This window comes from Hirundo rustica, chromosome 3, assembly GCF_015227805.2.
Source record: "Hirundo rustica isolate bHirRus1 chromosome 3, bHirRus1.pri.v3, whole genome shotgun sequence".
NCBI lineage: Eukaryota > Metazoa > Chordata > Aves > Passeriformes > Hirundinidae > Hirundo > Hirundo rustica.
Window position 1 is genome coordinate 6,814,646 of NC_053452.1, and position 25,922 is coordinate 6,840,567.

Genomic DNA, 25,922 nt, shown 5'->3' on the forward strand with positions numbered 1-25,922 from the left:
GGACCAAAGCTCTACCTCTACACCGAGTCACGGATACACTGATTGGCATTCTCCAGTTCTCTGTGGGCTTTGCTGGAAAGGTGGAAAAAGGCCAACTGGCAGTGTAGGGGGAAACCAATCTGGGCTGCTGATGAACGGTAGGGCACTGCCAGTCGAGTCGAGAAGCTACCTGTGAAAGTCTACCATGTAGATGCCCATGTCCCCAAGAGTCGGGCTAACGAGGAACACCAGAACAACAAACAGGTAGGTCAGGCTGAAAAGATAGAGGTGCCCAAGATAGACTTAGATTGGCCACACAAGGAAGAGCTGTTCCTAGCTCGATGGGCCCATCATGCCTCAGGTCATCAGGGCAGGGATGCCACCTATAAGTGGGCACAAGACCGAGGGCTGGATCTAACCATGGACAGTATTTCTCAGGTTATCCATGACTGTGAGACGTGTGCTGCCATCAAGCAGGCCAAGCAGGCAAAGCCGCTATGGTATGGTGTTCAAAGGTCCAAGTATAAGTACAGGGAAGCCTGGCAGATTGACTACATCACCCTTCCCCAAACCCACCAAGGCCAGCGCTATGTGCTGACCATGGTGGAAGCCACCATTGGATGGTTAGAGACCTACCCTGTGCCTCACGCTACTGCCCAGAACACCATGGTGGGCCTTGAAAAGCAAACCTTGGAGACATGGCACCCTGGAGAGAATCGAGTCATCAATGGGACCCACTTCAAGAACAGCCTTATCAACACCTGGGCTAGAGAACATGGCATTGAATGCACTCCACTCATGCACCTTGAGGCTCATCAAGCCCCTCCCTTTTGTGTCGCGTCACCTGCCACTAGACCAGGTTGCTCAAAGCCTCATCTAACCTGACATTGAACACTGCCAGGGATAGGGCATCCACAACTTCTCTGGAAAACCCCTCTCACTGCCTTGCCACCTCACAGTACAGCATTTGTACCTGTTCTGTAATAGAAACCTGCCCTCTTTCCATTTAAGACCATTCCCCTGTGTCCTATCATTCCAAGGTCTTGTATATATTTTTTTCCAGCCTTCCTTTAACCCCTTTTCAGCACAAGAAGGATGCTCTAAGTGTTGCCAAAGCCTTTTTTCCAGGCTGAAAACCCCAGCCCTCCCAAATTACCTTCATAGGAGAGGTTCTTTAGCCATTATTTCTCCTCTGGAATATTTCAGCAGGTTCATGTCCTTCTCATGTTGGAGGCCCCAGAGCTGGAGACAGCACTCTGCGTCCCAGGAAAACTCTTCAGTTCCCTGTGGACATTTAAGACATGTCATTTCCTGGTCTTCCACGTCTCAAGGCAGATGATACTGGAATTTACTTTTTTAAGGAATCTAGGAGCATTTGGGATGCTGGCAAAAGGAACAGCCCTAAGTAAAGGTCTTTAGTTTTTCCAGAGAGGAAATGTGCTCCTAATGCAGCCGCTATTTTTTTCCTCTTCTTGTGTGTTTTTTTTTTTGTTTGTTTGTTTTTTAATTCTGATTGCTGAACTTAGTTTGAGCACTAAATCACTCATACAAAAAGGCAATCAGGAGTTATAGCTGCAGCCCTAGATTTTAATGTCAGATAAACAAGATGCAGCATCACATCATTATTTCATTTTAATATTACATTAGCATACTTCCTTATGGAACTGCAGCAGAGCAACTTAAATGCTGTTTTAGGACAGGAACAATGGCAGAATGTGAATTGGGTCTGATCTTCAGCAATAGCACACCTTTGAAAGTAAGCTCACAGCTCAGGAGTGCAAACTTAAGTTCAATAAAGCTTTGTGGATAAAAAAACCACTTCACACTGTCAGCTGAACTCGATGTTGTGCCGCATTTCAATGTGGCCATAATTTTCATTTCCAGTTCTATTCACATTTGCAGAAGCGTCAAGACAAATTTCAATTCAAGAGCAACTTACCCATAGACTCCACCACTGATGCCACAATATAGAAATAGGACCCGTCCAGTGCTCACAGACTGTCATACCCTAGAGAACTTGCTGCTTTCTTACTGTTAAAACTTATCTCAGCAACTCCATTTTCAATCTGGAAACAAAACAGAAAGCATCACTTGAGAAACAATGATTTAGAAATAAAACACAGACCACATGCAGATTCAGTATGTTTCTGTTCATGGTCTGTTTTCAGGGAAATCAAAGGTGGAGATGTGCTTCAGAAGAATTCTTTATTCCCTAAAATTATCTTCAATTAATCCACCCGTGGCACATATTGCAAAGTTGGGGTGCAGGTTCAGCAAGAGGTAGGGATAACACAGAGATAGCTTCAGTAAATGAGGAAAAGGGATCATTGTGTAGAACATCCTCCCCAGAAAAATCAATACCATGTTGATCTGCTTGTCTCCATTTGATTTCTGTTATTCTGTAACAGATAGCACTGAAGTTATTCCATAGAAATTTGAAGCCCAGATTGAAAGGCCATTGTCTCAGATGCTGCCTTTGAATTTCATTTCCAAGAGCATTTCTCTGCCCCTGATGCCAGCGTTACACAGGAAAAGTCCACACTGGGGAGCTGTGGATGCAAATCACAACTTGAGGCCCATTCTCACCAAACTGGATGGAAAACTTCTTCAGTGGGATTGGATCAGTCCTGAATTATGCACTTGCATTCTACACAGACTTAAACTCACTGCCCAGAGTACAGTCCAGATTTTCCCTCCATGCAGGTGACACCAATCCAGACTCCGAGAGCAATCCAGTCTTGGGTTTCTTTTCCCCTTTGCTGACTCCATTCCAGTTTCCAGGAGAAAGCCAGTCTGGGTTTTCCCTCCAACTGGGGGTGGGAGGGGGGGTGGTGGGAGGGTGTGGTCCAGCCCAAGGGACCGGTTCTAGGTACTATCTAGAACCGCGGTTCTAGGTCACTCTAGTCAGGTGAAACCCAACCTAACCCTTGAACCTCCATTGACCAAATCTCCAGCCCTCCCCCCCCCCCCCACTAGTCCTATCGTGCTGACTGCTTCTTCTAATACTCATAGCAAGCCAAAATCACCTGGAACAAGAACCCCCCCCATCCGCAAATTAATTTTTATCACAACAGTAATCATAGTTTGTTGTAATGCATTCATTGCGTTTCTATTGCATCGGATTTATAACATTTTTTTCTATTTGTCCTTGCTCAGCAGTGCCCATCTCCCCCACACTGAAATGGAACCTAACTCTCTTCCCCTGCTGCTTCTCCCTTACTGGGTGGTGCCTCTGGGCCCTGCCCCCCTGGGGAAAAGCCCCAACAGGGGAGGGGCCATCTCTCTCTGGCATTGGCCAGTCATCGGGAAAGGTCTCCAGCAAAGCAGGCAGGACTTGAGAATTAAAGCTGGAAAATCCCACCTAGTGCCAAAGAGCAGACTCTTTCACTTTTGCCACCGGCGGTCGTCTAGTCTTGTGGAGAAATTCTATAACTGGCACGCAACGTGCTCCAAGCCACAAAAGGTTCCCAAAAAGCCGGAAGAACCACTTGGGGAGCACGTGGCCCAGGAATCTCACGTGGCTACATTAGTCACGAAACGTAGCCCACCCATGCAGAGACAGACCCGTCAGGCTTGGCATTCGCTGTGGAGTCTCCGAAACACAGGATTCTACAGGCCAGGAGACAGTTTTCTCCTTGGCACTTAAAAAACCCATCGGAGTGCTGCAAAAAGCCCCCGAATGACAAGCTGCTCCCAGAGAAGGTGACCACATGTTTGTGGAAATATGACCCTGGGAACTGAGACTGGAAGCTCTTTTTGCACCAAAAAGGGTCAGTCTCAGGCAAAAGGAGTGATTGGGAAAGAAAGGAAAGGAAGGCTGGAATTTTGGCAAGTACCACTTTCGGTTTTCTAAGGGAAAACCTTTTTCAGAGGCGGTGTTCCTCAGGGAAAAAGGTTCTTGCTTTCAGAGTGAACCTTCCAAGTGCTTTAAGAGCACGCTTCTTTCGGCAGCCTGGGACGTGGAAAAGGAAACTGTTTCCCCTTTTGGCTTTTTTTTCTCTCCAGCGAGCTTTTTTTCCTTTCAGTTTCTCAGTCACAATAAAAGGCCACAGAAACTCAAAATCTGAGCCAAAAATGGGTGCTAGGCTATGTCTCACAAAAGAGTCTATTATCATATTTCATATGCCTTGGATGATGGCGAGACCCATTATTCAAAGAACAGCTGAAAAATTAACTCTGTGGTTGTTTTCTCAGTTTCCACATTTATCATTAGAGCAAATAAGCTCCCCAGAATTTTGGGAGGCTGTAACAAAAAAAATAGTTGAATCTGGCTCCTCTAATAATAAAGAGGATGCAAATTTTGCTTTTTATATAGCTTCAAAATTAGGTTTGCACTGCAAAAGCAAATAAAAAGGAAAAAAAAAGCCACTTCTTTGTGACTTTTCCCCAGCTTGTACCTTTGCAGGCAGTCCGAGTACTCAAACCTTCCATCTGAGTGGTCCCCAGGTGGGGGGGGGTGTCACAAGATGGAGGGGATTCTTGTCCAAAATGGCCGAAGCCATGTGCTCCCGAGCCATGAGGAGTCTCTCCCTTTGTCTGTCCCCGCTTCCCACAATTCCTTCTTCCCCAGACCCCTCCTTCCCTTCAGTGCCGCCCTGGCACTGCCCTCTCCTCTGACTCTGCCCCCTACCCTCAAACCTCTGCCCTCCGAGTCCACCCCGTGTGACTCAAGCCTCCAGCCCCTCCCTGCCCCTGCTTCCCACGGGTCCCCCGCCCACAGTCCCAGTTTCCACGCCCCGGAGGGAGCAGGGGGAGCTGGGAACCAGAAGCAATCCCAGCTTTTCTGCCACCCCTTTCACATATCAACAATCAAAAGAGGGAGTGCTGTCCACAGTAACTGGGACCCCTTCCCCCAAAAAGCGATTCAGGGTTTATGCAAAGCTCAGGCCAAATTTAAAGATGAAGGAGAATACTTCTGCAAACATTTGAAAGCAAATTTAGCAAGAAATACTACAGTTCCCTTGGGCCTCCAAAAGATTTGCTTCCGGAGCTTTGGCAAAATCCTGAAATGGCTGTTGATAAGAAGAATCTGCCAATTCAATTAGCGACCCAGCCCGATGAGTCTTACCAACCTTACAGTAAAATAAAGCAGCTTCCATCAGAACCTTTAGGAACATTTGTGGAGCGGTTAACCCGAGCTATCGAGTTACAGGTTGAGAATGAAGGAGCCCAGGAACAGGTCCTGGAGGAGATGGCGCTGGCCGATGCAGACAAACAGTGCAAGGCAGCTATCCTCAGCCTGTCTATAGAAGCGGCTCCAACTTTATGTGACATGCTCCAGGTGTGTGCCAGGAAGATTCCCTTCATAAAAGCTCATCAAAACCACAGTTCCAGAGTCAAGCCACCACAAAAAGCTGCTGCTGCTGCAGACACGGTTCTTCCTCTTCCTGTGCCATGGCCACCGCCCAGAGAGGAACAACACGTCTCCTGTGCGATCAGGCTGGACATTGGCTATCTCAATGCCCTTTAAAGAAGCAATTTCTGGACTTTCAGGACAATGGGGGCGGGAGGTCTCCAAGGTCCAAAGGGAATTTTTCAAAAAAACTAGAAAATGTAAATGGTAAATGAAATAATCCCGCTTTAAACCAGTTCTGCCTTTCAGCAAAAGTCACCAGATATGATAGTCAAGGATCCAGTGAGCAAAAAACAAAAAGTCCTCATGATCAGGTCACCTGGGGTCGTGGGTATGCCTATGTGTCCACTCCCACAGATCTCAAGTGGGTGCCAGCTGAGTGGGTGAAACCTTTCATCCCGAAAACTGCAAACCACCTGCAGAGGGCCCACAAGTGGCCAGTGCTGCCTGAGGAGGAGAAAGCACCCAACCTTCTCCTTCTCATTATCATTATTCCTTAACAGCATTTTTCAAAACAGTTTGCACTAAAAGTCATTTTTCTTTTGCAACTTTAAAGGTAACTCAAGGTCCGAACTCTAAGCAGGTCCCATGAACCGAGCCTTCCTCCTTCTTAACTTAATAAGAAAAGGGGAAATGTTGTCATGCATTCATTGGGTTACTATTGCATCGGAATTGTAATGTTTTTTCTATCTGGCCTTGCCCAGCAGTGCCCATCCCCCCCACTGAAATGTCACCTAACTCTCTTCCCCTGCTGCTTCTCCCTTACTGGGTGGTGCCTCTGGGCCCTGCCCCCTGGGGAAAAAGCCCCGACAGGGGAGGGGCCAGCTCTCTCTGGCATTGGCCAGTCATCGGGAAAGGTCTCCAGCAAAGCAGGCAGGACTTGAGAATCAAAGCTGGAAAATCCCACCTGGTGCCAGAGAACAGACTCTTTCACTTTGGCCATCGGCGGTCGTCTAATCTCATGGGGAAATTCTACAATAGTTCAACCCTTCATCCTCCTGGCCTTCTCAGCCTCACAACTAATACTCTTCTACATCGCATTTGAGGCCACCCACATCCCGACCTTGATCCTCATCACCCAAGGAGGGAACCGGACCGAACGACTAAATGCCGGCTTTTACCTCCTATTCTACGCACTCGCCAGCTCACTGCCCCTGCTCATCGCCATCCTCCACCTACGTAACCAAACAGGCACCCTACACTTCCCAATCCTCAAACTTTCACACCCAACAATCACCTCCTCCTGAACAGGCATCGCATCAAGCCTCGCCCTCCTAATAGCTTCATAGTTAAAGCTCCCTAGAGGGACTACATCTAGGACTCCCCAAAGCTCATGTAGAAGCCCCTATCGCAGGATCCATGCTCCTCGCCCCCCTGCTACTACAGCTAGGAGGATAAGGCATTATACGAATAACCATCCTCGTAAAATGAGCATCAACAACCACCACTACCCCTTCATTACCCTTGCACTATGAGGGGCACTAATAACCAGCACCATTTGCCTACGCCAAATCAACCTAGAATCCCTAATCGCCTACTCATCGGTCAGCCACATAGGCCTAGTTGTCACCACAACCATCATTCAACCCAATGAGCCTTCTCAGGGACAATAATCCTAATCATCTCCACGGACTGACCTCCTCAATACTCTTCAGCCTAGCCAGCACCAACTACAAATGCACCCACAGCCGAATCCTCCTACTAACATGAGGCATGCAACCCCTCCTACCTCTCATGGCCACCTGATGACCACTAGCAACCTAACAAACATAGCCTACTACTACCCCCAACAACTACCTCAGAGCAGAGCTAACCATCATCATCACCTCGTTCAACTGATCTTCGCTCACAATCCTCCTCACAAGGCCACAATCCTCCTCACCGCCTCATACGCTTTAGACATACTAACAATGACACAACAAGGCACTCTTCCATCCCACATCACATCAGTCCAAAACACCTCCACACGAGAACACCGCCTCAGAGCCCTAAACATATTCCCCATGATTCTCCTCATCTTCAAGCCTGAACTCATCTCCAGCACCCCCATATGCAAGTATAGTTGAACCAAAACATTAGACTGTGATTCTAAACCTGGAAGTTAAAACCTTCTTACCTGCCAAGGGGAGGTTTAACCAACAAACTGCTAATTCTTGCATCTGATCTAAAACCCTCAGCCCCCTTCCTTTTAAAGGATAACAGTACTCCAATGTCCTTAGGAGCCACTCATCCCCATGCAAGTCCAGGTGAAAGTAAAGGACCTGCCATTAGTCCTACAAACCCCTCCTACTACTAACCCTAATAACCCTATCCACCCCCTGATCCTCCCACTCCTATCACCCCCTATCACCCACCTTCAAAACAGCCCAGCCACCATCACAAACAGGAAAAACCTCCTTCCTCATCAGCCTAATCCCGATATCAATCCATATCTACACAGGGACAGAAAGTCTCATTTCCCTCTGAAATGAAAATACATCATCACTTCAAAAGCCCAATCAGCCTAAAGATAGACTTCTACTCCCTCACAGTCTTCCCCATCGCCCTATTCGTATCCTGGTCTAGCCTACAGTTTGCAACATGATACATAGCTCAGATCCATACATCACAAAATTCTTCTCCTACCTCCTCCTATTCCTTATCGCTATACTAATCCTAATTGTCACCAACAACCTCTTCGTGCTACTCATTGGCTGAGGAGGAGAGGGCATTATATCCTTCCTTCTGATCAGCTGATGACATGGCCGAACAGAAGCTAATACCGCCGTCCTCCAAGCCATCCTCTACAACCGAGTTGGTGACATTGGACTTATTCTCTGCATAGCATGACTAGCCTACACCTCAAGCCCTGAGAAATCCAACAACTCTCCTCCCCTTCCCAAACGCCCACGCTCCCCCCCTCCTGGGACTCATTCTGGCAGCAACAGGCAAATCCGCCCAATTCGGCCTCCACCCATGACTCCAGACGCCATAGAAGGCCCGACCCCCGTTCTCTGCTCTACTCCACTCCAGCACATAGTAGTGGCTGGAATCTTCCTCCTTATCCAAACCCCCCTATATTTAACACTAACCAAACCGCCCTCACTCTATGCCTGTGCCTAGGAGCTCTTTCCACACTATTTGCTACTACATGCGCCCTCACCGAAAACGACATCAAACAAATCACTGCCTTTTCCACCTCAACCCAACTAGGCCTCATAATAGTCACCATCAGACTCAACCTCCCACAACTAGCCTTCCTCCATGTTTCAACTCATGCATTCTTCAAAGCCATACTATTGCTGTGCTCAGGCTCCATCATCCACAACCTTCACGGACAACAAGACATCCCAAAAATAGGAGGATTACAAAAAAATGGTGGTACCAACAACTACCTCCTGCCTCACCAATGGCAACCTAGCCTTAATAGGAACTCCGTTCCTTTCAGGCTTCTAGGTAGGTGGAACCGCAGTTTTGGCGGGGAGGGGTCCAGAGCCCAGCAGAAGCAGAGAGTCCACACTTGCCTGCTTGTCCAGGGCAGATCCAACAGCTCCAGGTCATCCTTGAAATGCCCCCCTAGAGGATAGAGGAGTGGTGAAAGAGGTAAGAAACACTGCCTCACCTGGTTTGAATGGCTGGGCCATTATCAGAAGGCATCAGTCTCCCTCTCCCCTGGAAGGGTAACAGAAGGATAAAACATGTCCCAAAAACCTGCTTTCCACAGATGAAATAGAACACACAAATTTACCAAGCTAAAAGAGAGTCTGAATGATCAAAAGATTTTCTGCTTGCATTCTAATTTTTTATCATAGAATAGTTAAGGTTGGAAAAGACCTTTGAGATCATGGAGTCCAACTGTTAACCCAGCACTGACCAGTCCACCACTAAGTCATGTCCCCAAGAAACACATCCCATGTCCTAAATCTCTCCAGGGATGGTGACTCCTCCACTTCTACAGAACACTCCAGAAAAGACTGACCTTCACTATAAGCTACATACCCCATCAAATAAAATTATACAGTACTCTCAGATTACAGCAGGTGGCTAAAGAGTGGCTTCAGCCTTTTCCAAAGATTACTCCTTGACTGAGCAAGTGGGGGAAACAGCAGTTTAAGAAAAAGCAACTACTTAAATAATCATTCTTCTTGCTGCTACATTGTCAGACCTGAACCAATGGACTGAGCAAATCATCTGGAAGGCATGCCAAGTCCTGCCTCAATATTTGGAAAAAAACACCTGTTAAGGGAGAACAAAATCCTTTGATTACCCAACTAAAATGAATGGTTTAACAAAAAGAAACGTAGATTATCTGAATTTATCAATAATGATGAAGAACACACAGATCTCTTTTTAAGCTCTGTGTTAAACCATAACACACGTGTTTGACTACAAATCTAGTTATACCATCTAATTTCATCTGCATCCTGACTCTTAACCTTTTTTTAAGTACAACATAAATATGACAATAAAAAGCCTCAAAGCATCTTTCAAATGTCAGATCAAAAACTGCCACAGCCTACAAGAACATGCAGACGGTGAAGTGATTTATGCTGAGTACTTGTACATGGATTTCCAAATGAATGCAACGCTCTTACACATTTGCAAATGTAAAAGGGCATGAAACACACACACACACAAGTATATTTTTCCATTTCTTGATTTCTCCCAGATTGCCTATTTTCCAAATTTTAGCATATTCATATCTTTAGAATATTCCATTAGGGACAAAATATCCAGGCAAGTAACTGTCTTGGTTTTGAAAAGACAGGTGTCTGCTAAGGAGAGGCAGGCCTCTCTAGGAAATGAGGAATTTGAATCCTTCCCTCCGTGTTATTATAATTTGGAAGATTAAAAAATAAAACTTTTCAGTCAGAGCTATGGGGAAAAGGAATAACAGTCCTTTACTAGTAAATATAACAGGACAGACAAAAAACAACAGCAATTATAACAATAGTAGAACAGAACCAAGAACCCCGAGGGCAAACGGTGGCGGCTCCGGCGCTGATGGCTGGAAGCCGGGCGCGGTGGACTGTCCTCCTCAGGCAGGGGTGTCCTCGGCAGGCAGAGGCGGCAGTGCCGGAGAGCCGCGGCGGCGGGACCCGGCTCACCCAAAATCCAGCAGGATAGCGAAGAAACTCCGAATTCCTGGATACTCCAACGATGGTAGAATTCCCAGGACCAGACTCCTTCGTTACCCGTGGACTGCAGCAGCCGTGGCCCGATCCCTGCTCCCCCCCGGAAAAAGAAAAGAAAAGCCGCGAGATCCCCCCACCCTCCGCTCTCTCCGGGAGCTTTTTTCCCTCCCCCAAAACTAAGTTATCAGTTCTTTTGTCCACGTTAAGCACTCAGCACTTAGTCTCCTAGCAACTTGGGAGGGGGGAAAAAATTCTCCAGGAGACTTAAACCCCAACGTAACTGACACTGAAGTTAAGAAACTTCTTAAGGAGAGTAAATTCCAGCACCAACAAGCAACATTGTTGTAATGTTTATAGTAAGTAACAGCACAGGCTCCTAGGAAACCTGATCTGCTCCTCCAGGTTCCTCCTACAGATTTCTGGGTTAAATGGTTATCTGCCACACTTAGAAAAACTTCCACTAAGGCTCTGAAAAGTTTTCCAACACAAACAGGATGAACAGAGCCCCTGCCTCAGAATATTCTGGGAATTTTTTTCCATGAAAGTGATTCACACACCTGTGAAATATTATGCACTTGCTATGGAAGTAGCTACTTAACCTTCTGAGCTTCTAACCTCCTGCCCAGAAGACAACTGAACAGAAGTAGAGCCAGCATTACAAGTGTAAAATATTTGGGATTCAGCAAGCAAAATCTCACTTAGAAGACACCGGCCAGACTCGTTCATCTGCTTCTTGTGACAGTCAAAACAGTCCAAAGAAAGAGCGAGGAGAACCTCATGTCCCAGCTTTATCTGAAGAATTTGAGAGGACACCATTTTTCTGCTTCCTTAGATTCATTGCTCAATAACCACAGTGACCCTAGCAATTCTCAAAAATGCAAAGGACAAAATACGAGTTCGCAGAGAAAGAACAGCAAGAAAAATACTGATCAAACAGGTCCAAACCCAAATGTTCTGCCCAGTTTACCTGGAAACGTTTCAAATCTAAATTCAAAACCAATGAAAGGAATTAGCAAACCCTTATGCAAGGCAAGCAGTTTAACGCCACAAGCTTTTCAGAAAGGTAATACCGCACAGTCTTCGCGATTATCTTCTGATTCTTACCGATGAAAACGTGTGTCCAAAGCTTATCCACTCTTTTTGCACCAGAACTTCAAAGCCTTCAACGGTTCTGTAGTAGCCGTCCAGCACGAGCACGGCCAGGGAGGTGAGCTGCGCCGTGCGGTCCCAGCCGGCGCCGCAGTGAACCGGCGCCGAGCTCCGGCCCGAGGACACCTCGTCTGGCACCTGAATGGCTCCCGTCAGCACCAGCTGCCCAGGAGCAAGACACACCAAACAAACGACACAGCTTATTTCTGCTCAAATCAGAACCATAGCTTCCTTTCTTTGTATCTGAATTAATGCTGTTTCCATTAAAATACCTGAAAAGAGCAGTGTAAGTAGCTGGAGAATAATTTCCTAGGAGACCAAGGGAATTGCTTGCATAAAAATAGAGAAACAGATCGGTTCCCTAATCCCTTAGTAAGATCAAATTCATCTCACAGTAAATTCTTAAAAAACGGGGCAGAAAACAGTAACCTTGATAAACCAAAGGACATAAGCTTCTTTTTCAAAGAAAGACGGGATTTACCATAGGATATACTCTCTCTAAAAATTCAGTGTTATTTCATTTGACTCCTTTCTTTGAACTAAATGACTGAATTATCTCAGATGTTGGAAAAAAGAGCTTGCACCCTTCTAATCTACTTATTTTTCCAAATATTAAATTAAGATCAAAATTCTATTAAGTAGGAGTCATTACATAATACTCTAATTACTTTTGCACAGCTGTACTTGAGGCAAAAGATTCAAAGGCCAACTAGCAGGAACACTGGTGAACTACCAGCTTAAGTATTTTATTTGTGCTACCAGATGAAAATTACAAAACTTAAGAATTGATTTAAAAAACAATAATTCACAAGATAAGTCACAGACACACAACTCAAGTATTTACTAGTATTTCACAATGACGGTCATCTGCAGGCCTGTATTGCAAGAAACCAAAATAAATCAGTTCTCGCTCACGTAAAGCAGATCAAAGAAAGCATTCCTCTACTAAAGATTCTTGAAGCAGACAACAAACATTCAATGTCACCTGCTGTTGCTTAGTTATGAGTCTTAGAGTAACATACTCTAAGATTAGTTGGCTAAAAAAGCCAACACTCAGCGATGTTGTTTTTGTAGTTCAAGTAGTTTGATGTGTTCTAGGACTACGTCAAAGCTCAGCAAAGAAAGCAAGGATGATACGACAGATTTGGACAAACAACTTTTCAAACAATCAAGGAAAAGTTACCTTGATATGTTCTAACCCATGGGTTGATTCCAGACTTGACAACCAATGTGATTCTTCCACATTAGGATAAACAATGTCCTTCAGCTTCTTCAAAGATTCCCACATGACATGATTATTGTGAAGGTCCCAGAAGAAAAGTTCTGCATTGGGATGTGCATCTTCACCTTCATATCCTCCCCCAGCTGCCTACAAACAAGAGAGCTGAAATTAACCTTAGTCCCATAGACACCCTTTTCAACAGAACAAGAAAGGAATGAATGTCATTTGACATGGAAATAGACAAAAGTGATAAAATGTATGGCCAAATAAATTTAGGAGTTCAGTTAAGAAGAAGATACCTTTAATTTAAAAATGATGTTCAAGATTCTTAGATTCTGTCTTTAAGAAGTAAATTAGCAATAACATTAAGGTTTACGTTAAACTATCTTCTCTAAAATGAAATTTTAGTGCTGAAGATAGACATATGTTTAGACTGTTAAGCTATTAAGGGGCCACATAAGTAAAGTATCCTGCTGCTGCTCTTTCAAAACATTTCACGGCCACCACTGCAGAGGATGTGCCTGGTCACAAAAGGAAGCAGAAAATCCATACACATTTTAAGGCACAAAGCCACCAATGAGACTTTCCAAAGATAAACACGGAATTGTTTGGGTTGGAAAAGACCTTTAAGATCATTGAGTCCAACCATTAATCCAGCAGTGCCAAGCCCACCACTAAACCACCCCCTCAAATGCCACACCTTTTAAATACTTCCAGGGACAGTGATTCAACCACTTCCCTGCACAGCCTTTCCACAAATAAAATTTTCCCGATGCCCAATTTAAACCTCCCCTGGTGTAACTTGTGGCCATTTCCTCTTGCCCCGTCATTTGTTACTTGGGAGAAGAGACCGACCCCACCTGGCTCCAACCTCCTTTCAGGCAGTTGTACAAAAGTGATAAGGTCCCCCTTGAGCCTCCTTTTCTTCAGACTAAACATCAGCTCCCTCAAGCTCAGAGAGCTGCAAAACTGCAGCACTTCCTGCAGACAGCAAAAACCCGCCATAAATTGGGAGAAAAAAATTTTGCCTTTCCATGCCATCGCAGGCACCAGCTGTACATCAGACAAGAGCCTAAAGCGCTGTGCAGCTTTTCACCATGAGTGCCACCTACACTGCTGTGCAGCAACACAGTACTCTGTGCTCTCTCTTTCCTCAGATGCGGGGTTATCAGAGCTGCCAGGCTCTGCAGTGAAAGAAGCAATAAGTGTATTTTTCTCTTTGAGTATTATGAAGTCTTTGTGAGGAATGATTGTAATTTCAGCATCAGGGCTGCTGCAGCTCCTGCTTCTATCTTGACTTATGTACAAGGAACTAAGCAATGCATGAGTAGCACAGCCCAAGAGTTTGCTTAGACAAATCTTAACAGCTGTTCACAAAATATTTTCAGTGCTGATCAACACTGATTTGACCTTCTTATGTCCTCCTCCCTCAGACCCAGAAACGGACCCTACTGCATCTACTGCTCTGATTGAGCAATTCATATTTAGACATATGAGGAGCTACTTAAAACATGTACATACAAGTTTGTCTATAAGACATCTTAAGTTTTTCTGCGGTTCTTGGACAAACTCTTTTTTTTTTTACCCCATTTGTTTCAAAGTTGTGCTAACTGACAATCTTTCCAAAAGGCAAACAGAAGATTCCATCTTTTGGTCTTGCCCCCCAAAATCCAGTGTGCAGAGGATAATGGGATTTGTGCAGTCCAAACGCAAACAATTGAGGCAGACCCTCAAAATACAAACCTCAGGTTAAAACAGCCCCTAGGAGAGACGAATGTGTGCTATACACACAAAACACAGTAACAAAGCTTAACAAACTACGTTCTATACTATAGAGAAGAAGACTGCACAGGTACAAATACACACCCCTAACTCGCACCGGCAAACTACCAGTATTATTGCCCCCCTCGAATTATTATTGTTATTCCTGAAAGCACCTGAATACTTATGACACATAAACCTCTTAGATGCAAACAAGTTTTACCATTTCATATTCCTTTCAGCACAAGCACTGAAGAGGGCTCATTTCCCTAACTGGTGTTCCACAAAGCAGTTGAGAAGCTAGAATTCTTTCTCTCCAGATAAGCACACTTAGCATTTCATTCAGGTCTCAAACCCACGGGAGCTCAGCTCATGCTCTTTGCTGTGCAGGACACATGAGTAAGTACTGAAAAGCACATCCCCTTCTGTTGTGTTTGAAGTCCCATGACTGAGGGACTAGCCCCACGAGTGGCACATTCTCTTATGGCAAAGCATTAAATTTGTCTCCTTCACCAGCTCCCCCCTAACATGGTTATTGCGTATAACAATGGACATACATCCCTCTGTACTGTGTTCCATGCCAAAAACAACACTGACACAGTGTACTGGCATGATCTAAGCTTGCCTAAATAAGCTAATCCTCCACAGGGAGCTGACAGGGAAGCAGAGGAGAAATCAATCCACAGGCACAACTTTTCTTCCTGGAAGGTTAGAGGAGATGACTTTTCAAGATCTGTTCCAGCCTGAGCTGGTATAAGATTCTGACCCCCATGAAGGTCTTGATGACAGATAACAAAGAAACAGTCACCCAGTAATAAAAACAGTGTTTCTGTCCTTACCCAACTACAAGTAGCTGGGGAAGACAACAAGGTATCAAGGTATCCAAGAATATACCCACACTGCTGTTTAGAGTGCAAGCACCCAAATTAACTTCTCACTTTCTCTTATCTGCTGGATGCCAGGATAAGTCTGAAGTAGTCCACGTCACGGTTATGAAGACCCAAGCAAACGATGCCTGTAAGTGGGCTTGGCTTTATACACACATCTTTCCTAGGATGGAATTTTCCCAGAGGATCTGAAGGTTGCACAGAGGTGGCTGTCATTACAACAGGGACATGCTCCACAGCCCAGCCTGCAGCAGCCTCCCAGTGCAGAGTGGAGTCATGCCTGACTTCAGTCCCATGCTAACATCGTGCGTGGCTGAGAAACAGACATGTCTGGAAATCCACATACGGTACTGAAAACTCTGCTTGGGGACCTACTGTAGACACTCATGTCCCATTACCCTCCATTGTTGATTATGTAAATTTATCGATATCAAGATCACTACTATCCTCAAAACCTTCTTACAGAAAACTTCAAAGTCTCCTCCTCATTTCCTTCAAAAAGAAGACATTAGAAGCATCTGTTTACCTTGTTTGCAACTGCATTGACATTGGGCCTAGCATCATAGATGGTCAGTTTGGAGATCTGCCCGTTGGCCTCCCTGATGATATCAAGGTATCTTTCCTCATCTTTATTCCTCTTGCCACTCATTGCAACCAGGGGCTGACCGCAGCGCAGGATTACAGCAGCACCACTCTGTGTGCCATCCAGTTTCAAAAAGATCTTTTTAAATTCATCCATAAGCATGTACTTTTCCCTTCTTATAATCAGTGAGGAAAAAAAAAACCCTCTAGGTTCCATTTCCTACTGAATTATTGGAAAGTCTTACTTTACAGGTTATAGCTAATCCATAAGAGTTCTCTCCTCTGCTTGAAGTTCCACCCATTTTTTCAATCCAAACCCAAAGGAACATTTAATATCACAACTGGATCCAGCAAGAAAAGTTGGAGTGAGGAAAAGATTAAGGTGAAAAGAAGACTCAAGCAAATGTTCTTATGCGTGGCAGATTAGAAAGCAGACATACAGGAACAAAAAGCATGTTTCTGCCTTTGAGTCTCCTCTCCCAGCATGTCAGTAAGTCTGTACAGTCACTCTACAGCTTTGAGCATCATCCAGTTTAACATTGCTGCAAAAATATTTCATGCCTTGTTCAGTATGCAGGGAAAATGGCACCCTAAGAGATTGCATTCGGCTACATGCTGACTGCCCCTGCTTGCTAATACTGCTTTGTTGATATACAGCAGAAAGCAGAACTAAAGGACAAAGACATTACTAGAACAGCTAGCTACAGCCAGAAAGACTTCAGTTCAGTAGTCCCAAATCCTTATTAAAAAAAAGAAAAAAAATCACAAGCACATTTTACTCTCTCCATGTCTTGCTTATCAAACAAGTTACCACTTCTCCCCCTCCTGTTTGAACCAAAACACCTCTTTGGCAACCCGGTCCATGGCCTGCCGTATGCATTGAAGCAAACACGGCAAGATCATGAGAAGAATTACCAAGCCCTACGAAAGTATATATAAATGTTTTTTAAAATTTCCTTCCACAATGGTGAAAGGTCAAACAAATCGAACACACCATCCATCCATGACCCAGTTACCTCTCCAAGCTTGATTCACACTCTCCTGCAATTGCTTGATGTTCTCATGAATGGATTTGGAATGATCTGACAAATTCATGCAGCACATTCCCTCAAATTCCTCACACCCATGCCCGTGGGTCAGCAATAGATAGTCTATCACTGCCCTGTTTTGGAGACTTGCTCGTCTTGCACTGTCAACGTCTAATAACATGTCACTCAGCGCAAGAGAGGTGGCTCGGGCATGTTTGCTCAGCCAACAACCCACCCGATCCAATTGTGTCAAGGCTACTCCTGATGCTGCCCGTGGTGAAAAAAGTGCAACCGCAATCCTCTGAGCCCTGTTCCATGTGTGAACATTGTCATCACAATTTGGATCATACACTTTGATAGATCTTTTCCCTCTACACTTTTGTTCCCTAATCAATGTCATGTTGGGTGTTAGCAATGAAAGCATTCCAATGCTGCGGGACCACCTGTGGCATTTGCGGTGATTGCGGGCCAAATTTTGTCCCCACAAATGAAAAAGCTCCCTCTCGGCAATTGTGCTGGAACATGGTTGGATGGCTTGTTCAAACATCTTAGTGTAATTACACCAAGATGACGAATTTCTGTAAAATTGAGGTTTGGAGTGACCGTCTATAGTTTTATTTTGTTGCCACTCCAGAAAGGCCAAATTTCACACAAAATTGCATTTGACCGATCCAAGAATTTCCAGTTCCTGAGGTTCAAAAAAAGCCACAGGAAGGAACTTCGCCCAAACATCCCATTGGTCCACTGGATTTACAATGGACTTCGAAATCGCTGGAAGGATGTTGTCTGGAATCGGCCATTTGCTTCACTGGCAACCCCACTAAACACTGTTGAGAAGGGTTTCCCTGGCTTTGAGTGTGTCAGGCAGGTGGTATCCAAACATTCTCATTTGGTTGAGCCATGGGCAAAACTGCCGCATTGCTCAAGGCAACCAAGGAGAGAATGAGGCACAAGGATAGTTCTTTCATTTCAATGGCCTTTTTCTCACGGGAATCCCTAAAATGCAACACCACCCAAGCCCCAAAGAAAACTCAAGTCCCAGAGTCTCTTTTGCATGTAGAACAAAGGGATGTCTGCTGTCTTGACACCAGCTTCACGTCTGCTTGCCCAGTTCTCTTCCTCCGGTCTTGGGGTCCGCCTCTGCTTGCGTCTGGACTGCGGTACGGTTTCACGTGCCCCGCCGCCAGCCACTTCGGTCCGACCCGCTGTGGAGACACAAGCATATCCCTGCCCCAAGTTATAATTTGAATGGCCCTTCAATCTGCCCTTTTCTGGGTTCTCTGACCAAAACCAAAGGATTTTCCTTCAGTTTCACTCTTGTGCTGTTTGAAAAATGCCTGATCATTGGTGGAGTTGGTTCTGCAAAAGAGCCATTTGGAAAATTCAACACCATACAAGGCTTTATTCAAGCGCATGTATGGTGTTGCGTCTGCTTGTCCTCTTTTCTGTCTGTCCAAAAGGGATTTCAATGTGTGATGTGTCCTTTCAATGATTGCCTGACCTGTGGAGAGTGTGGGATACCAAAGGTATGATGGACACCCCACCTCTTCAGAATTTGTCAAGCACTTTCCCTATACGTGTTGGTCCATTATCCATTTTTGATTTCTTGCGGCACGCCCAATGATGCAAATGCCTGCAAGAAATGTCGACAAGCATGTTGTGCTGTCTCACCTGTGTGCAATGATGCAAAGACTGCACCTGAAAATGTGTCAACTGAAACATGAACATTTTTGAGTTTCCCAAAGGATGGATATTTTGTGACATCAGTTTGCCATAATTGCAAACTGTGCAATCCTCTTGGATTGACTGCTCCCATGGAAGCAGGAGGCTGTACAAGCTGACAATCTAGGCAAGCACTAACAATTTCCTTCGCCTGACTTTTGGAAATGTGAGAAGTTTCCATTAGTGCTTGAGCATTCTGATGGAAGAATGCATGACTCAATTTTGCCTGTTCAAAAATGTTTGGTAAAGTCCTAGAAATTGGCATGGTCAATTTGTCTGCATGTGCATTACCTTTTACTAAAAATCCTAAAAGAGATGAGTATGCCTTGATGTGAAAAACAGCTTACTTACATTTTCTGTGTTACAACAATGTTCTCATGCACTACAAGCATGAATACCGCACCTTGGACAAACATCCAGTGAGCTTGCGATCTCTGCAAGTTCTGGACAGTCCTTCTCGAAGTGCCCTCGTTTGCCACATTTGTAGCATTGTCTTTGTCGAAAATTTGCGAACGCTTCTTTGACAGCCTTTCCACCTGATCCCCAAAATCGTGGCAATGTGCTGTGGTGTTCCCCCACCTTGCTGCACGCCTCTAGAATTTCTGCCATAGAAGGTTGGCCTGGCATTGCACTGATGACATGTTTGCATTCTGGATTGGCATTTGCAAATACAAGACACCGAATCAAATGTGACTTCACCCCCTCATCAGTGACTTGCCTGTCCACTACTTGTGTGAGACGATTGACAAATGAGGTGAAAGATTCTGAAGGACCTTGCTTTATATCTGTGAAACTACTTTCTGTAACTCCTGCTGGTGGAATTTGCACCATTGCCTTCCTGGCTGCATTCTTGATGTCTGTCAACACTCCTCGAGGAAAAACTCCGGCTTTGATGTGCTGGACTGTCAAGTGGTGGATCGCCGGCCAAACTGAGCAATGGTGAAGCCTGCATTCACTCCCCCCTGGTGTTTGACTCTGAGCTCATTAAGAGCTTTTCTCCATTTTGCTTTCCCAGATAATAATTGTGAGTCAGTGAGGATCATGGAAACAAGGGATTGGAGGTCAAGGGGTTGTTAAATCATATCTATTAAATGTCCCTTTTAAAAGTTGTTTGAACTATGGAGTACCCCAATCCGTGATCACAAACGGCTCTTTCATCAGATCCCTGACGACTTCACGATCTAATCGCTCCTACCTTGGGTTTGCATCCTGTGCATCATAAGTCATTGGCATAGCCATGCCTCTTGAACCCATCAGAAGCGTCTCCCCTTTCAATGCATATTTCCTTATGTCCGTCCAGTCTGTTGCAAGAAATTCGTGTGCACCAGAAGCCTGTGTCTTGTCCGACTCTGGAATTGACTGCTGTGTTTGCAGCTTTGCTGCTGCTTCATCCTTTCCAGGATCCACCTGTTTTTGAGGGCTGCACCTCATCCTGTTTTGTTTCCTTTTCCCAAAGAACAGGAACCAGGGATTGCTGGGCATCATCAAATTTCTCTGCAGCACCCTTTCCTTGGAAGAAAATTTGAGAGAAAGAAGACATGGGGTCATGTTTGAAATTCTGAAGCTGCCTTCAGTGAATTGCCAGAAAAACTGCTTCATAGAGTCCTTAGATAACAAGAAGCATAAAGCTTGCCTGCGAAAACTCAAGCGCTTTTACTTTCCGGACAGGAATGCCCTCTGAAGCAGTGATCCGGATGATGTCGTCATCTATAATTGACACGTCCTGATCTTCTTCTGCAGCTTCATCATCCCTCACCATTGGCAAAGGTTCTCTCTGCTTTTGTTTGAACTGCTCTTCTGAAGAAGTTGATTCTCCATATGAAACTGGAAAGAAGCAGTGTAACATAGGTGTTCTCATTGCCAAAAGTTGCCTCGCTTGGTGTGATCGACGCCCCTCAGTGCCCCAGGGCCCCGCTGCTCCGCCTCCTGGGTGACAATGACACATTGACCAGCTAGCTTCTGCAGGCTCGGAGTTTTCAAAAGGCTTTCAAGTCTGGATACATCTGTAAAATCTGAGATAGTTTTGGATGCGCGACCATCCGCAGAAATGCGGCAGTGTTTTGAATTTGCCACGGGCAGGCGAGTCAAAAGCCAGCGAGCTGCTGGTGGGCGGAGTCAAGCTCTGAGACGTCCGCCACATGGGGGTGGCACCCTGGAGACACTCTCCGCCTCGGCCACGCCCCCATCCCTGCCTGTTTCGCCTCCACCTGTCCCGCCTGGCGGTGCTTGCAGGAGTGTCCCCCTCCCCGCTCACGCCCAGGGTTCGCCCCTCACCCCTCGTCATCAGAATCTGCCCCGCCCAAGCAGGATCGCCGTTTCGAGCCTCGTCCCGCTCCTGCCGTGCCTGCGCCTGGACTCCACCACTGAGGCTTCTGGATTTGTCGTGCTTTGCTCAGTGTTTCCGGGTTCGGGTTTTCCCCTGCGCCCCGCAATGCGGATGAACTTTGAACTGTGTTGCTTCCTGTAGCTTGTATTCATCGGCACTGGCGCCGAATCGACGACCCGGTTCCCGGCTCTTCCCACTGCCCCCGTCCCTCCGCCTGCGATCTCGGCTCGCTCGTCCGCAAACTGGTTTCCCTCGCAATCCACCCCCACCCGACATGTTCTCCGACCGCACTTCGCTGCGTTCCGCACCCTGGCAAGATAGGTTAGGATCGCCCCCGCGCGCTTGCATCGCAGTTCCGCCCACTGTTACCATTCCGGTTGGAACCTGGTGTTCTGATGGTGCTTCCCCCTCTCCTCCCTTCCCCCCACGCACCTGGTTCCTGCACGGGAAGGGAAAGGAGCAGCGGGGCACGGCCGCGTGGTGATTGTGGGGGGGTAAAAGGACCTCAGGGTGGACTTTGTGTCGGACCTGTCGCCCCCCCGCGCCCTTGGGACAAATGTAATGTGTCCTTGGGAACCACTTTGAAATAAAGCACATCCAGTTCCTCCAGATCGCTAGGATGGATTAAAAGTTTCCTCTTCCCTGGGACTAGTTTCGGGGTTTTTGACAAACTCTGTGACAAACCCTGAGAGAGCTGAGAGCTCCCCCCTCCCCCACCTCCCAGAGGAGGTATTAAACCTGGGGGATAGCAGTTTTTTCTCTCCTGCCTCTGTCTGGCCAACAGATAAGCCACTACTATCCTCTGCTTGGCAGCTGTCCAACCCCAGAACTTTCACTGGGATTTTCCAATACAGCTTCTAACATAATTCTACCTGCGGACAACAGCTTAGCAGCTATTTTGTCCTTTTTTGTGGCTCTATCATACAACTCTGTTTGCTTCCTGCCAAAATCCTGGCTCAAACAGGAAACGGGTCCCACAATGTGGGTAATTACCAACGCCTGAAGCTCTTTCTCTTTCAGAGCCACACTGTGTTTTGAAAACGATCCCCTTTAGGGCTTCTAAAATAGAGATTTGTTCCTGTGAAGTGGTTCCCCCTACGATCTAGATCCAACTGTTCTTACCAAAGCACAAAGGCTTGTGTGCAGCCGTGGTCGAATTCGTCTCGGAGGTGTCCTGATCACTGTCCAGCAGGTTTCAGGGTGACGGATTCCAGGGCCCTTGGAGATCTGTCGGTCTGGGACGAATTTGAGATGAGCTGCTCTGGCCAGAAATGTTCTTCTCCAGAGCTGACTGTTTGGCTTTTGATCTTCTTGGGAGCTTGCGATGTTCACTGCAGAGGGTTCACTGTGACCCTTTTGGTGCCCCTTTAGAGGAGGGCACTCAGGGACGCCAGTTCTTGGTTTTTTTACTCCGAGATTCAGGTGATTTTAGAGCCTTTTTGCCCTCTGCAAAGCTCTGAGCCAAACACAAGAAAGAGACGGAGTCTTCAGGTTCTGATTTTTCAAGGTTGCGCACTTCGTTTATTGTTTCTTATCTTACAAATTTCTCAGTGCCCCACAAAGGTCTGTGCAGCTGCTCGGGCATCTGGTGACTCCTCGACTCCTCCCGCGCGGGGCTGTCGCCATCTTTTATACTAATTGCTAGGTATTATTTGTTTATCATTATTTGCCAATACCTATCACTTATACTAAACGGCTCATCTCTACTTTGACCCAATCTCTTTAAACTACTTTGTGCCACCGTCACTGCAGAAAATGGAGTGAGGGAAGAAGAAAGAAGAAGCAGGAGACAACGTCCCAAATCCTCCATCTTGCCCCCATTCACTTCAATACTAAAAGCCCAAATCTACTGTTTCCTCACCCTGTGATAAGCTAAACTACTATCCTTCACACTCTTGTGGCTTGCAATCCTTCCTGCAGTGCAGGAAGCCTTTCCCATGGACTGAGATCAAAGCCAATGTCCCTCTGGGCTCTGGGCCAGGGTCCCAGACCCCCCCTGTCCAGGTCTCTGACCCTCCAGGGCAGCCAAAGGAACGCCCTGGACTCCAGCAACCACCACCCCCACCCGCAGAAGGTTCTACAGATCAAAGTATTTTCCTTCTTCTAACAGCAAGGACAATCAAAGCCTTGGTTTACTGACAGCCATTTTAAGAACTACTGCACATCATTAGTTGCTGCCATTCATCTATCACAGATTAAGGGGAAAGGGAATGGCTCACAAAAAGCTCTAACAGACAAAAGATAAAGGTATCAGCTCAGTGTAAGCTATTAAACTGTAATTTTACCAGGCAAAAATCACACTTTTAGAACACATTTAGCTTTAAAGAACTTACATTTTTATATAGATTTCTCAGTGGCACCAAGGCAATTACCATTTAGTCATTACAGAATGAAGATGTGGTTATTACAAACATTACAGACCATTTCAAGCAAAAAGCCTCCCATGCAATTCCACAAACAGATGTGTGCCAAAGCTAAAACAAATGAACTGGTCACAAAAGAAATCAAAGGCAGAGGGGGTGAACGGAAGGGAGTTTAAAGCCAACTCATCCCATGAAGTAGTTGTGGCATATTACTCACATTTTCCACACTCCTCAGGTACAGCTTGCAGTTTGTGACGTACCCTTGTCCTTTAACAGGGCCATTAAATGGACACACATACTAACATCCTTGTCTGTAAACAACTGTCGTGTTTTCTTAAAAGACCTGTGAAAAGACAAAAATGAGAGCTAAGGACAGTATCACCTAAGTACCAGTAAAATCAGATACCACCCAACATGTGCTACCTAATCTGTAGATACTATTAGGACATAACTTGCAATTTCTTTCCACATATAGAAGCCAAGATTTTAAACAGTTTACAGTTATTTGTGGTGAGTGACAAAAATAATCTTTCAGAATTTCTTTGAAAAATTGATGACATTTCCACATGACTTACCTTTAGCCCCAGCCCAAACCTCATAATTCAGTAAGATACAAGTGTGTGCCAGAGTGTTGAACATCACTGCATCGTGCAGCTATCGAGCTTCATACCTGTAACCCTGGTCTCTTCCTGGCAGACGAGGTAGTTCTTCATTTTGTTCCCAGTTAGTTCCATCTTTTAGAGTCCAAAGAAGAGAAGCGACACAGCACCACCACAGTTTATTTACAATTTCAGTTCCAGTTTAAAAATAAGACCAACCAAACTTTAAGGTAATTCCTGCATGGGAAAGAAACAGGTTTAGCCAAAGTAGAATTCACAGACTGAACCAAACAGGAACACGCCACCGCTATCTTAAAATGCAGCTATGAAACACGTAAAGGTTGAACACATCTGAAACATAAGCAGGCTTTAATCTTTCTCCTAAAAGAATAGTCAGTTATTTGTATTAAATGGAAATTAAACATCCATACTGTAAGTCCTCCGGAATTTTTGTGCATTTGAGTTCCCAAGTACGTTGGGCTTGGAAGAACAAATCAACTGAAATACTTAAGCAACGTACACTCACAACTATCGCACGCAATCTACTCTTTTGTGACTTCCCCACATTCAGTACTTTCTGTTTTCTTGCACCCTGGTTACATCATCTTCAGCTGCACAGCATTAGAAAGCAAAGGAGCATGAACATTTAATTGGCTCAAAGTATTTTTTACTCTAGAGAAATATCTTAAATGAGCAGACAACATAACAAGGCATAACTTAGCAACTGCGATACAGAATCTAAGGCAAGAAAGAGCCAGAAATTTTCAAGACTGCCACAGAATATTTCAAGGTAGAAAGTGAGGATAAAATCAAGTACATTAGAACTGGTTTTGAGAAAGCCTCTCATTAGCTGTGAGAGAGTATTTTGCTTATCTACTCCAAAAGAAAGTTTAAATCATCTCAGTTAACTGCATTACAATTTTACCAACAAAAAAAGTATATACATCCAAGAAAGCCATTTAAGTACTCTGGGAACTCTGATGTAAAAAAAAAATAAAAACATGAAAAAAGTTATACTTGCCCTTTTACTGGAGAAATTCTCTAAGGAGTTTGAATTATATTTAGGTGTCAGTGATGAGGCCGTGCAGGGTATCTGACAAGTAAACACAAATTGCAGACTTAAACTTCCTCCTGAGCTACACACTATTTTCCAGGAAAGATTTTAGACTTTTGAGGACCACAGGGAGACACCAAGAACTTACAAGAATGTTTTGCAAGCTACTAGTAATGTAAAAATTTGCATAACCCCTCATAATTGAAAGTTACTATTCAAAAACATCCAAATCTAACAAGAAATTCATTACTAGCTTTGCAATTGGGTCTTGTTATAAGAAATGTTCTGACTCAAGCTCTAGAATGGAATTCAGATGGTGGAATACAAGTATTAGTTCAGTAAACAGACATTAGAGTGCTTGTTTTAAGTCACTGGATACACATATTATGAAATGCTACCTACTTGGAGTGTCATTGCACAGCTCTTCAAGTCACAAGCATGTCAATACACTCAAGTGGTTCAAGCTTAACAAACAAAACAAGAGAAAGCTGGACTTCCACAGTACTTCTGTTTCAAAATAATCTCCCATTTCCTAACTGGAGTTTCAGTTCGCACACCAAAAGAACACGTGTCCAACAACCTTCATGTATTTTAAGAAAAAGGATTTTCTTCATTTTTAAGTGGCATTAATTAAAGACAGAATCTTGTATGACAGAGGATTCATCATCTTAATTTCCCAATATTGCACAAAGGAATTCTAGAACTGGGAAAACACTTCCCTTTCAACTACTCCCTTCATCAACCAACCTGACATCACACAGCAGTCTTGAAGGGATTCTGTTT

General features: G+C 45.1%; 1 protein-coding gene across 2 annotated transcripts; it reads right to left on the reverse strand.

Annotated features, from left to right (window-relative positions):
- Positions 1–1,200: 1,200 nt before the first annotated feature.
- Positions 1,201–19,300, reverse strand: LOC120749885 (myotubularin-like). 2 transcript variants are annotated; one of them, XM_058419956.1, is made up of 5 exons: positions 19,201–19,300; positions 12,779–12,964; positions 11,551–11,757; positions 1,919–2,045; positions 1,201–1,263 (listed from the first exon to the last, which is right to left on the reverse strand). In XM_058419956.1, the coding sequence occupies exons 1-4, from the start codon at positions 19,285–19,287 to the stop codon at positions 1,971–1,973; spliced, it is 555 nt and encodes a 184-aa protein (XP_058275939.1). In that variant the 5' UTR covers positions 19,288–19,300; the 3' UTR covers positions 1,201–1,263; positions 1,919–1,970. The 2 variants fall into 2 exon arrangements, with proteins under 2 accessions (XP_058275939.1, XP_058275938.1); XM_058419955.1 differs by lacking the exon at positions 19,201–19,300 and adding an exon at positions 15,992–16,272.
- Positions 19,301–25,922: the final 6,622 nt, after the last annotated feature.

What these genes read in the sequence shown, in the direction of transcription:
- LOC120749885 (XM_058419955.1), bottom strand. Translation starts at nt 16,264, where the DNA reads ATGGAACCTAGAGGGTTTTTTTTTTCCTCACTGATTATAAGAAGGGAA. An exon ending in ATGGGTTAGAACATATCAAG is followed by an intron (nt 11,758 to 12,778) that starts GTAACTTTTCCT and finishes GCTCCTGGGCAG; the next exon opens with CTGGTGCTGACGGGAGCCAT. An exon ending in TTGGACACACGTTTTCATCG is followed by an intron (nt 2,046 to 11,550) that starts GTAAGAATCAGA and finishes TTTTGTTTCCAG; the next exon opens with ATTGAAAATGGAGTTGCTGA.